The sequence below is a fragment of the Labrus mixtus genome, chromosome 23, assembly GCF_963584025.1.
Source record: "Labrus mixtus chromosome 23, fLabMix1.1, whole genome shotgun sequence".
NCBI lineage: Eukaryota > Metazoa > Chordata > Actinopteri > Labriformes > Labridae > Labrus > Labrus mixtus.
Window position 1 is genome coordinate 21,648,280 of NC_083634.1, and position 12,500 is coordinate 21,660,779.

At 38.5% G+C, this 12,500-nt stretch overlaps 3 protein-coding genes across 5 annotated transcripts in view; all 3 read left to right on the forward strand.

Annotated features, from left to right (window-relative positions):
• Nucleotides 1-2,196, forward strand: part of LOC132958867 (lecithin retinol acyltransferase-like) — a 3,363-nt gene extending 1,167 nt beyond the window's left edge. For both annotated transcript variants that reach the window (XM_061031945.1, XM_061031946.1), the window contains one exon: nucleotides 1,474-2,196. In XM_061031945.1, the coding sequence (XP_060887928.1) occupies nucleotides 1,474-1,626 (153 nt within the window). In that variant the 3' untranslated portion in view covers nucleotides 1,627-2,196. The remainder of the gene's footprint in view (nucleotides 1-1,473) is intronic.
• Nucleotides 2,197-2,300: 104 nt separating this feature from the next.
• LOC132958868 (lecithin retinol acyltransferase-like) lies at nucleotides 2,301-6,358 on the forward strand. 2 transcript variants are annotated; one of them, XM_061031947.1, is made up of 5 exons: nucleotides 2,301-4,379; nucleotides 4,454-4,592; nucleotides 4,708-4,782; nucleotides 4,852-5,004; nucleotides 6,114-6,358. In XM_061031947.1, the coding sequence occupies exons 1-5, from the start codon at nucleotides 4,183-4,185 to the stop codon at nucleotides 6,267-6,269; spliced, it is 720 nt and encodes a 239-aa protein (XP_060887930.1). In that variant the 5' UTR covers nucleotides 2,301-4,182; the 3' UTR covers nucleotides 6,270-6,358. The 2 variants fall into 2 exon arrangements, with proteins under 2 accessions (XP_060887930.1, XP_060887931.1); XM_061031948.1 differs by having other exon boundaries at nucleotides 4,454-4,559.
• A 4,672-nt stretch (nucleotides 6,359-11,030) lies between these two features.
• The window catches only part of rbm46 (RNA binding motif protein 46), a 12,285-nt gene continuing 10,815 nt past the window's right edge, over nucleotides 11,031-12,500 (forward strand). Inside the window, exons 1-2 of the mRNA XM_061032043.1 lie at nucleotides 11,031-11,184; nucleotides 12,047-12,227. Coding sequence (XP_060888026.1) covers nucleotides 11,100-11,184; nucleotides 12,047-12,227 — 266 coding nt within the window. The 5' untranslated portion in view covers nucleotides 11,031-11,099. The remainder of the gene's footprint in view (nucleotides 11,185-12,046; nucleotides 12,228-12,500) is intronic.

The following is a 12,500-nucleotide window of genomic DNA, read 5'->3' on the forward strand; positions in this document are numbered from 1 at the left end:
TCCTCCTGCCCCCTCCCCTCCTCCCCCTCCTCCTCCCCCTCCACTGCCCCCCCTCTCCTCCTCCCCCTCTCCCCCCCTCTCCTCCCCCCTCTCCTCCTCCCCCTCTCCTCCTCCTCCTCCTCCTCCTCCCCCCCTCTCCTCCCCCCTCTCCTCCTCCCCCTCTCCTCCTCCTCCTCCTACGTGTCGAGGTGAGTCTGTTTTTAAACGAGGGGAAAATCTGGGTCAGTCCTCGGAGAACAAACGGCACATTGAGAGTCAGAGTCAGGACAGCGAGGAGGAGGAGGAGGAGGAAGGATGGCGCCCCCTCACACGTTCAGGTCACAGTAGTTAAAGTTCCTTTAAAATACTTTTAACTGCTAACAGATACAGTCAGATAAACAATCAGACTGGATTGTCTCAGCAGCCATCTTTGTTTTGATTTGGAAGAGATGACAAACTCTTTGAATGTTGATCATCATCCCATGCCTCTAAAGACTGTATGAAACATGGACATAATCTCAGTAAAGTCATGATTGGTTTCTGTAGAGGCGTTAGGAAGCCTGACGATGGCGGTCGCCATGTTGGAAATGTTTTCAATCATCTCTAGAAACAGAAAACGAGCTGCAGCGGAGGCGGGGCTTAAGACTCCTTATAAACAGCTACAACACACCAACTTGTCAGTCAATATAGCCACGCCCCTAATTATGCAAAACTCTAAGCTTAAATATACAACATTTTAACATAGTGCTCTATGAGGACTGACTCACTGCAGGAGACAGACTCTAGTGGACACTTGAGGAACTACAGCTGTAAAGTTAGACATTTTAACATGGAGCTCTATGGGGACTGACTCACTGCAGGAGACAGACTCTAGTGGACACTTGAGGAACTGCAGGATTTTACACTTCTGCATTGGCTTGAGGTTGGCCTGTTGATCATTCAGACTCCCTACGGGAGCCCTTAGGGGACATACATCTACAGAGTTTATTTTACCTGTTTTCTGAACATCTCGACTCATTTCTGTCGTTATTTCAGGAAAACATGGCTTTTCTTGCTGCAGAGAGAGTTTCCCTTTCTGTAATTACCAACGTAAACATTTGACCTGCTGGGAGCTCAGTCTGCCTCCTACAGGCTCGTTAAAGGGCGTGGACTGTGGGGCGTCAGCTCCTTCAGGGGCCTCAGAGGGCCTCATAGTTAAATAAACAACAGGTCAGTTATATTCTTCATCTTTTTAGTCAAAGGTAGCTCAGTGAGGGGGGGGGGGGGGCATATTTAGAAACGTCCAAGGAGAGGAAGTGGTCCTTCTTCCCTCAGCAGCAGGGGGGTAGCAGCAGCTGTAGCATCGTGGTTTTCATCGTGGTCTTCATCATGGAGGGAGTTCATGTCTTTTAATTAGTCATCGATGAAGAGACGCTCACAGAACAGGTTTCATGCTTTACATGTAAATACTTCTAACTGTTCAGATGTGTTCATGTTCATTTTTCTTTCTTGCAGTTCTGTGAGTGGCTGAAGTCTCTGATCCGGGACCAGCGTAACGTCCTCTTCACGGCGCTGTTTGGAGTCCTGTCCATGGCGTGTTTGGGAATATCCTCCAGCACGGCTCTGCCGACCCTCCTCGTCCCCTTCACCCTGTGGATGGCCAGTTAGAAACACCTGGAACTCGTTCGAAGGTCATTGTTTGAGACTCTAAACAGGCTGCTCCGCTACATCGGAGTGTAACGGAGAGGATGGAGTCGTCTGCATACAGGTGTATCTCACTACGTTTGGTTATAACTCAATAATCACAGAATACAGACACTACGACTTCTCTCTCCTGCTGCAGAGACTGAACAGAGGAGGAACTGGGTCATTAGCATTAGCATTAGCAACATTGCAATATTAGCTAATTCAGGTGACAGGCGCTGTTTTGAAGCGTTGATCAAAAAAACAGTTGAATGCTTCTCCTGTAAATGTGGCGATCAGGTGAACAGAGATCATTTAAAGAAAGAATGTGTGACTTTTTGATCCAGTAGATGTCGCTCCCAGCATGAAACCATAAACCATGTATTGGAATAAGCCCCGCCCCCTCTGCACTGTAACCAGGTGATGCTCTTGTGTAAATATGTTTCTTTCACAGCTGATTGTTCTCTAACAGCCGATAAACGTTTGTACAGAATTTATTTTTATGACGCTGTAACACTTTATACTTTTTACAAAAATAAAACAAGTGAAAGGAGAGCGGACTCTTTGGATTCTGTGACTCTGAGAGGTTTTAAAATATCAACATCCATCCATTATCTATTATCCATTATCTTGCAGGGGGGCTGGAGCAGATCCCAGCTGTCATTGGGCGAGAGGCGGGGTTACACCCTGGACTGTTCACCAGCCAATCACAGAGCTGACATATAGAGACAGACAACCAGACACACTCACATTCACACCTACAGAGAATTTAGAGTCAGCAGTTAACCTAACGAGCAAGTCTTTGGACTGTGGGAGGAAGCCGGAGTACCCGGAGCCGGAGGTCTGACAGTAAAGACCTGACCCCCCTTTGGTTCTCAGTCTGGACCTCAGAGCAGCCAGCAGAGCTCTATAGAGGCCTTCAGACTGCGTCCTGGTTCATGATGGGTTAAAAGCTGTGAAGGGATCAGCCCATGTTGGACCTAATCTTCTCCAGGCCAACTGGTTTGTTTTATTAAATAGTTTAACATCAAATGAACTGATTAGTATCCAAATCAAAGTTTTATATTTTAATAAAAAGTGTTGAAAATGATTCTGAGACGTAACCCTATGAAGTTTATTCTTTTATAAACGTTTTTAAGAAATAAAGCCGGACGTTCATTTAAAACTCAAGTCAGACCTTCACAGAGCAAACAGCTCACAGCATCAACAGACTGATATATTCAGACATGTCTCCCCCTAGTGGCAGGCTGCAGGTACTAACAGATTTCACTGTGCAGAGCAGAAAGAACTACAAAACAAACCAACAAAAACTACAAAACCAAGCAAACCTTCTGTAGTTCGACCTCTGTTCAGTAAAGATTCATGAGTTTACTTCCCTGCTCGGGGATTTGGGATCCTTACAGACGTTCAACTGAACAGTTTTCTTATTTGAACCTTTTAAATCACAGAAGATGTCTCTAACAGTTGACACCATTCATTCAAGACGGCATACTTTCAGCCGGAAGGGGGCGGGGCCAGCAATGTGGGCCGCTCTCATCATCAGTCCATGTTGTTTGCACATGACAACTTTAATCTGAAATAACTTCTATATTTAGTAACTGGGATCAACAGAGCTGCCCCGGAATGCATCATTAAAGTGGATAAACCCGAGCGTCATAATTCAGATGGAGAGAGAGAAATACTAAGTTAGTACGTATAAACATCTGAGTCTCTGAGCTCACAGGGATTCAGCCAATCAGGAATCAGGACTTGAATCAGCTGCTGAAACATTTCAGTGTGTTGGATTGAGAAATAGTTACTTCTTTATAATAATCCTGAAAGCAGCTCTCATTTATTTTTAGCCTCCTGAGTCTGAAAATAAAAAAAGAGCATCGAGATCGACCTCTGTTTGTTCCCCTGTTAACTCTTTTATTCTGAAAGATGATAGATGATGATTTCTGTCGGGTTTTGAGGTCCTAAATCACGAAACCGAATAGCTCTCAGAAGGTTATCGATGTGTGCATCTCAGTTTTCATTAAAACTTTCTTAATGTCACAAAAGGTGTCCCGCAGGGTTCACTTCTGGGGCCCTTTTTACTGTAAACATGAACAAGAAACAACAGGAGGGGTGCTGGTGGGACAGTGGTTAGAGCGCGCGCCCCATGTACGGAGGCTGTGGTCCTGCAAGCAGGCGGCCCGGGTTCGAATCCCACCTGTGGCTCCTTTCCCACATGTCATTCCCCACTCTCTCTCTCTCTGATTTCAGACTCTATCCTCTGTCCTATCGCTCCATTAAAGGCACAAAATGCCCAAAAATAAATCTTTAAGAAACAACAGAAAAAGATGAGAAAAGAACCAAGATATGAGAACGATTATTTCACTCCATCTTTACAGATGATCTTAGAAATTAAACCTGTGCCTTTAATATTCTGAGTAGTTCCTCTGCTCTGACCCTGGATCAGTTAACTAATCCTCTCCTCCCCCTCCTCCTCCTCCCCATCCTCCCCCCTCTCCCGGGGAATATAAGCACCTGAGCGAGCAGAGCCGCCTCCGTCCTCTCACCATGTTCCCCCTGCAGCTGCTCGCTCTGCTCTTCATCTCCACGCCGAGACTCGAGAAGAAGCGACGTGAGGAAGGGGAGGAGGGGGGAGGCAGACAGAGGGGACAGAAACAATGGGAGGGTCATCTGAGGAGGGGAGACCTGCTGGAGGTCCCCCGCACCATGTTCACACACTTTGGGATCTACCTGGGGGGAGGAAGGTGAGTCTGACGAGGATCTAAACGTGATGCTCTGATCAAATCTGAAAATGTAAACGTGATCTTTCTTTCTTCAGAGTCGCTCACTTCATCCCCGACATCCTGCCAGTCTTCTGCAGTGATCAGACTCAGATCGAACAGATGGTCACCAACACTCGCCTCTTACTGGGGGTCTTTGCCAAGGTACCAGAGCGTCCATCCAAACCAGACCGACAGGTTCAGGGCTCACTGAAACATGTGAAGAGTTCAATATGGGGAGGACACTTCAAACTCTCCTGTCAGTTATGAGTTAATGATGGTTGATCCGGTCTGATGGTCTGTCCTCTCTCAGGTCGGCAGCATCAGGGTGGACTCGCTGGAGGACTTCGCCTACGGAGCAAAGATCCTGGTCAACACCAAAGACCAGGTGATGGATTTTAGATATCCTCTTCTCTTCTGCTCTGCATCTTATTAACATCAGCGACTTGTTCCTCAGGTGTGCAGCCGGCCGGCGCTGCAGGGCGAGGAGGTGGCGCGGCGGGCAGAGAAGCTGCAGGGTCGAGTCCACTACAGCCTGCTGTGGTACAACTGTGAACACTACGTCATGTACTGTCGCTACGGGACCCTCATGAGCTTCCAGACCTTCCAGGTGACGACCCACAACACACAGAACCAGGTGTTAGCATAAAGAACATGTATAATAGTGAACAGACCTCACACTATATCAAAGCTGATTAGACCTTCTGTTGAACGTTTAGCAGCAGCACATCGAGCTGAGACGTGTTCTGTTCCTGCTGCAGATTAAAGCTGATCACAGATCCGGACCGATCAGGCCTCCCTCTTTAATTGGGTTAAGCCTTCTTGTTTCATAAAAGCTCCTTTGTTTCTCTGCTTTTGTTCTCCTGCTGTACAAGTTTGAAGAAACATGCGAACAGGATCCAGAGAAGGCGGGGTCGAATGTTTTTAGACTTACCGATGGACACAATGATGAAGAGGAGGAGGGAGAGGAAGAATTTTGAAGTTTAGGAATATTATTTAACTTTAAATTTATTTTAAAGCTCCAATCAGTGAGCTGTGTAGAGAGTGAGATGATAAAGGTATCTTACTATCTGATCATTAAGGAAACATGTTGAAGTGCTGGCTTCTCTGACAACAATGCAGCAGCCAGTATGTCCTCCTTCTAACTTTAGATTCTGCTCCTGAATGCTCTGGATTTGTTTGGACCAGAGAAGGTAGGCGCTTTTAAGACACGCCCCCACACGGCCGTTTTGGACACCCCTCGGTTTGTCAGATATGAGAGCAGTTATCAGGTCAACAGGTGTTGCAGAGATGGAAGCGGGCAAGAGAAGTGGTTCAGATAGAAGTGATTGTACCCGACCTAAAAAGCCTCTGCATGTTTCTAATAAGCTCCACGAGCAGAAACGTGCTCAAACTAGGATCAATATTGGAGATGCTTTTGAAAAATGGAGAGAGGTTAGAACACAGAAAGGTTTACAGACCCATGCAGAGCTGGATAAACACTGAAGCTTCAGTGTCTGTAGATCATTCCCCTTAAAGAGAGCATCATAACACAGCTGCTGACATCATTAAAACTTAAATGAACGTGTGTTGAGTTTCATGAAAACACTGAAGACTCATAGAAACAGAACAAACTCACGATGACAGAGAAATAAAATAAAAATCACACTGTGTGACGTCTCCACCTGGTGGTCAATCATGGTTACAACATGCTCTATAATGAAAGCTCTCCTTCCTCAGTTCTGTAAGACAGCCAGGAAGCTGCTGCTGAGTCGGCGTGTTGCCAAGGCGACGGCGTTGCTGGAGGTGTGTGTGCTCCTCTGTCTGGGTGGTGTGAACTTCCTGTCCGCCCTGCTGGCCTTCCTGTTGCCCTCGCTCATCTGGATGGCCTCATAAACAGAAAACAGTTTAAAAAAAAACAGCACTTTAAATGAAATAATGTGTAAAAGTATTACATTATAACTTGAGAGTAATAAAAGATTGTATTTTTATTCATGAGTTTGTTTTATTTACATTTTAAGGGATTTTAGCATCACAATATTAAACGTTTATATTTATCGGCTCATTCTTCGAATTTGAAACCGACTCCTAACCAAACTACATTTCCCATGAACACTTGCATGATATATTTTGGCAAATATTAATTGAATGTTTAATAAATAATTTAAAACATGATCACAAGAAGGGGTCACAAATGCTACAAAATGAAATCATTAAATTACAATAAACAAACTGATAAATATGCTCTTTACATCAAACAAATAACAATATTAAATGTAATTTTCTTTAGATTTGCCACATATTTTTAATCAATAGATTTTTTAAACTAATTTATTGAAGATATAACACAAATTATTTAGATGTCGCAACACTTAAAATCTTTTTGATACACATTTAATTAAAAAATGTTTTTTAAATTAAATTGTCTTTCAATTTTGTTTAAATATTTCATAATATGTATCTTTATATTTCTGTATTTTATTTTTATAAAATTAATGTAAGTATTTTCTTTTCTTTTCTCTTTTGATTCCCGTCGTCCCGCCTTTCGTGTCTGAGAGGAATGATCTGATTGGCTGAGACGGGATCAGCCTTCATGTCACTCATAAGGTTGATTCGTCACTTGCTCGGTGAGCTTTTGAATAATTACCTGCAGATTTTTGTTTAATTAAAAAACGTAAATCAATCCATGAATGTAGGCTAGCTGAGTTTTTAAATCTGTATCAGGAGGAAAACGTTTGTGTGGAGACAGAAATGTCTGCAGGTAAGAGTTTATAACTGAGGATTAGTCAGCAAAATGTTAGCTCAAAACTAACGGTTAAAACAAGCTAACGTTAGCCGCTAGCATAACTTTTAAAGTGATAAACTTTTTATTCATTTACATATTTTATATTTTAACACTTTTAATGTATGAATGTAGTTTTTTGCACACTCTGGTTAGTGAGCTAACATCTTCATGTAACGAGTTATGATATAAAATATAACTAATAAACTCGGCTAACGTTAGCTTAGCAGGTTATTAAGCTAACAACAATAATAATATTTATATATTAATTACAGAACACAAAACATTAATAACTCACATGTATGGAGTTTATAGAACAGTAATAAATAAATAATATCACATTATAATACAGTAATACAATAATTATCTTGTTGCTAGGCAGAAAATATACAGAAGTACAGATTATTTATTTATAAAGATTCTTAAATACAGAAATACAGATTATTTATTTATAAAGTTTATTAAAGACAGAAGTACAGATTATTTATTTATAAAGATTATTGAATACAGAAATACAGATTATTTATTTATAAAGATTATTAAATACAGAAATACACATTATTTATTTATAAAGTTTATTAAAGACAGAAGTACAGATTATTTATTTATAAAGATTATTAAATACAGAAATACAGATTATTTATAAAGTTTATTAAAGACAGAAATACAGATTATTTATTTATAAAGATTATTAAATACAGAAATACAGATTATTTATTTATAAACATTATTAAATACAGAAATACAGATTATTTATTTATAAAGTTTATTAAAGACAGAAGTACAGATTATTTATTTATAAAGATTATTAAATACAGAAATACAGATTATTTATTTATAAAAATTATTAAAGACAGAAGTACAGATTATTTATTTATAAAGTTTATTAAAGACAGAAGTACAGATTATTTATTTATAAAGATTATTAAAGACAGAAATACAGATTATTTATTTATAAAGTTTATTAAATACAGAAATACAGATTATTTATTCATAAAGTTTATTAAAGACAGAAGTACAGATTATTTATTTATAAAGATTATTAAATACAGAAGTACAGATTATTTATTTATAAAGATTATTAAATACAGAAATACAGATTATTTATTTATAAAGATTATTAAATACAGAAATACAGATTAATTATTTATAAAGTTTATTAAAGACAGAAATACAGATTATTTATTTATAAAGATTATTAAATACAGAAATACAGATTATTTATTTATAAACATTATTAAATACAGAAATACAGATTATTTATTTATAAAGCTTATTAAAGACAGAAATACAGATTATTTATTTATAAAGATTATTAAATACAGAAATACAGATTATTTATAAAGATGATTAAATACAGAAGTACAGATTATTTATTTATAAAGTTTATTAAAGACAGAAGTACAGATTATTTATTTATAAACATTATTAAATACAGAAGTACAGAGTATTTATTTATAAAGTTTATTAAAGACAGAAATACAGATTATTTATTTATAAACATTATTAAATACAGAAATACAGATTATTTATTTATAAAGCTTATTAAAGACAGAAGTACAGATTATTTATTTATAAAGATTATTAAATACAGAAATACAGATTATTTATAAAGATTATTAAATACAGAAATACAGATTATTTATTTATAAAGTTTATTAAAGACAGAAGTACAGATTATTTATTTATAAAGATTATTAAATACAGAAGTACAGATTATTTATTTATAAAGTTTATTAAAGACAGAAGTACAGATTATTTATTTATAAAGATTATTAAATACAGAAGTACAGATTATTTATTTATGAAGTTTATTAAAGACAGAAGTACAGATTATTTATTTATAAAGATTATTAAATACAGAAATACAGATTATTTATTTATAAAGTTTATTAAATACAGAAATACAGATTATTTATTTATAAAGATTATTAAATACAGAAATACAGATTATTTATTTATAAAGTTTATTAAATACAGAAATACAGATTATTTATTTATAAAGATTATTAAAGACAGAAGTACAGATTATTTATTTATAAAGTTTATTAAATACAGAAGTACAGATTATTTATTTATGAAGTTTATTAAAGACAGAAGTACAGATTATTTATTTATAAAGATTATTAAATACAGAAGTACAGATTATTTATTTATGAAGTTTATTAAATACAGAAGTACAGATTATTTATTTATAAAGATTATTAAATACAGAAGTACAGAGTATTTATTTATAAAGTTTATTAAAGACAGAAGTACAGATTATTTATTTATAAAGATTATTAAATACAGACGTACATATTATTTATTTATGAAGTTTATTAAAGACAGAAGTACAGATTATTTATTTATAAAGATTATTAAATACAGAAGTACAGATTATTTATTTATAAAGTTTATTAAAGACAGAAGTACAGATTATTAATTATAAAGATTATTAAATACAGAAGTACAGATTATTTATTTATAAAGATTATTAAATACAGAAGTACAGATTATTTATTTATAAAGATTATTAAATACAGAAGTACAGAGTATTTATTTATAAAGTTTATTAAAGACAGAAGTACAGATTATTTATTTATAAAGTTTATTAAATACAGAAGTACAGATTATTTATTTATAAAGTTTATTAAATACAGAAGCTGCATTAGATAAACTATATTCAGGAGTTTACAGTCATCCTAACCCCCTTATTGTTCTCCAGAGGACCCTCCTCTAAATCTCCTCTGATTCACACCATTCATTGATTGGCTGTATTCAGTAGGATGCTGTTATAATTATTGTCCAATGATGGTGAAGGGATGACCCTCCCTACTCTGTCTCTGATTGGTTAGAGCTCACTGATTAAACATGCACATCACTGTTTAAAGAAAAGAAAAGAAAAGAATAGAATGGAATAGAATAGAATAGAAAAGAAAATAATTACTTTCTTGATCCCAAACTGGGAAATTGTGGCGTTACAGCAGTAGGTTATCAAACACACAATATGAGCAAATCTAAACACAATATAATATTAATAATAATAATATTAAATACAAAGTAAATAAGCACTAAAAATATCAAAACTAAGAATGAGAATATATACAACCAGGATTTAACTAAGCATTATGTCTGCATGGTCTGGCACCTTCTCTGTTTGATTAATTTGTAACGAGACATTAGGATTCAAGTCGAATCAACACGCGCTTCAGTAAGTGGTAACTGTTGCATTCCAATGTGAAAAATCTCATTTGGACAATCAGCCTTCTCTGTTATTGGAGCTAATCTATGGAATGGTCTACCCACTGAACTAATGCTACACAGTTTGAATGTTTTTAACAAAGGTATTAAATCATGGCTGAAGGAGAAACAACATTGTTCTCACACCTAAACGCACATGAGCTCGTATATTTTTCTCTCTGTAACTGTATTTTATCCCTGTTGCATTCATAACTGTGATGTATTTATAACTGAACTGTTTTCTTTTTCTTACCCTTTTTATCTTTATCTCTGTTGTTTCTAAAAGTGTGTTTGCAAATTAGCATTTTGCTATAAACACTAAGAACAGTGTATCTGGAACTTGTGCATGGTTAAATGTTACAGCACCAATGTTACTGTATGTCCATGTTAAATAAACAAACAAATAAATAATGAATAAATTACTAGTCTTACGGTAAATAGGAAGATTAAATATGAAAGATTAAATGTAAATGTGCAAAAACAGAGTTGTAAATGAACAGTATTGACGTAAGTTAAAGTGCATGAAGTGCATAAAGCAGAGGTGGGTTATCAGACGGGACACTTAGAAAAACGTTCTGGGGGAAAGATGAAGAGTAAATCTGGACTGTGCTGTTTGTGGGACAGACTGGGACAGAGAGTCGGACACGGACATGAACGGAGACTCTGGGAAGGTGAGTCCTCTGCTGGGCGAGGACGAGTTCAAGGCGTCCTGCGCCAAAGAGATGGCCCTGCTGGACCTGATGGAGAAGACGGGCTACGACATGGTGCAGGAGAACGGCCAGAGGAAGTTTGGAGGACCCCCGCCAGGTCTGTGTGTGTGTGTGTGTGTGTGTGTGTGTGTGTGTGTGTGTGTGTGTGTGTGTGTGTGTGTGTGTGTGTGTGTGTGTGTGTGTGTGTGTGTGTGTGTGTGTGTGTGTGTGTGAGAGAGAGAGAGAGAGAGAGAGAGACTCATTTTAAGACTTATTTTATATTTGATGAGGTTTGGGACGGGACATGCCCTGACTAAGGTCTTCTGTAGTCTCATCCTTATTATAGAGGTTACAGAGGAGTCATGATATGGACTTCTCTGGTCTGGGATCAGATCCAATAAGCGGGTCTGGGATCAGATCCTGTAAGCTGGTCTGGGATCGGATCCAGTAAGCGGGTCTGGGTTCAGATCCAGTAAGCTGGTCTGGGATCGGATCCAGTAAACAGGTCTGGGATCAGATCCAGTAAGCTGGTCTGGGATCGGATCCAGTAAGCGGGTCTGGGATCAGATCCAGTAAACTGGTCTGGGTTCAGATCCAGTAAGCAGGTCTGGGATCAGATCCAGTAAACTGGTCTGGGATCAGATCCAGTAAACTGGTCTGGGTTCAGATCCAGTAGGCAGGTCTGGGATCAGATCCAGTAAGCTGGTCTGGGATCAGATCCAGTAAACTGGTCTGGGATCAGATCCAGTAAACTGGTCTGGGTTCAGATCCAGTAGGCAGGTCTGGGATCAGATCCAGTAAACTGGTCTGGGATCAGATCCAGTAAGCGGGTCTGGGATCAGATCCAGTAAACTGGTCTGGGTTCAGATCCAGTAAGCAGGTCTGGGATCAGATCCAGTAAACTGGTCTGGGATCAGATCCAGTAAGCAGGTCTGGGTTCAGATCCAGTAAACTGATATAAGACTCTGTTGGATCGTCAGGTTGGGAGGGTCCGGCCCCCCCGCGGGGCTGCGAGGTGTTTGTGGGGAAGATTCCCAGAGACATGTACGAGGACGAGCTGGTGCCGCTGTTTGAGAGGGCGGGGAGGATCTACGAGTTCAGACTGATGATGGAGTTCACCGGGGAGAACCGCGGCTACGCCTTCGTCATGTACACCGACAGGTGACCAATGACATCACACATCGATATTAACCCCGCCCACACACACGTGGTATCGACTGACACACTCTACAGGGTTAGGGTCTAAGGCGTTGTTGGCGTCTCTCTTTTCCAGATGTTTGATATTCCTCGTAGTTTAACCTCCGACAGGTCGTGTCTCATCGTCCTCGCTCTGCGTCTGATCGATAAACTCAAATAAAAAACATGCAGTAAAAAGTAACGCAGCAGTAAAGCAGAGGTCAAAGGTCATGGTGTAAAACACAGGTCAGGGGGTCA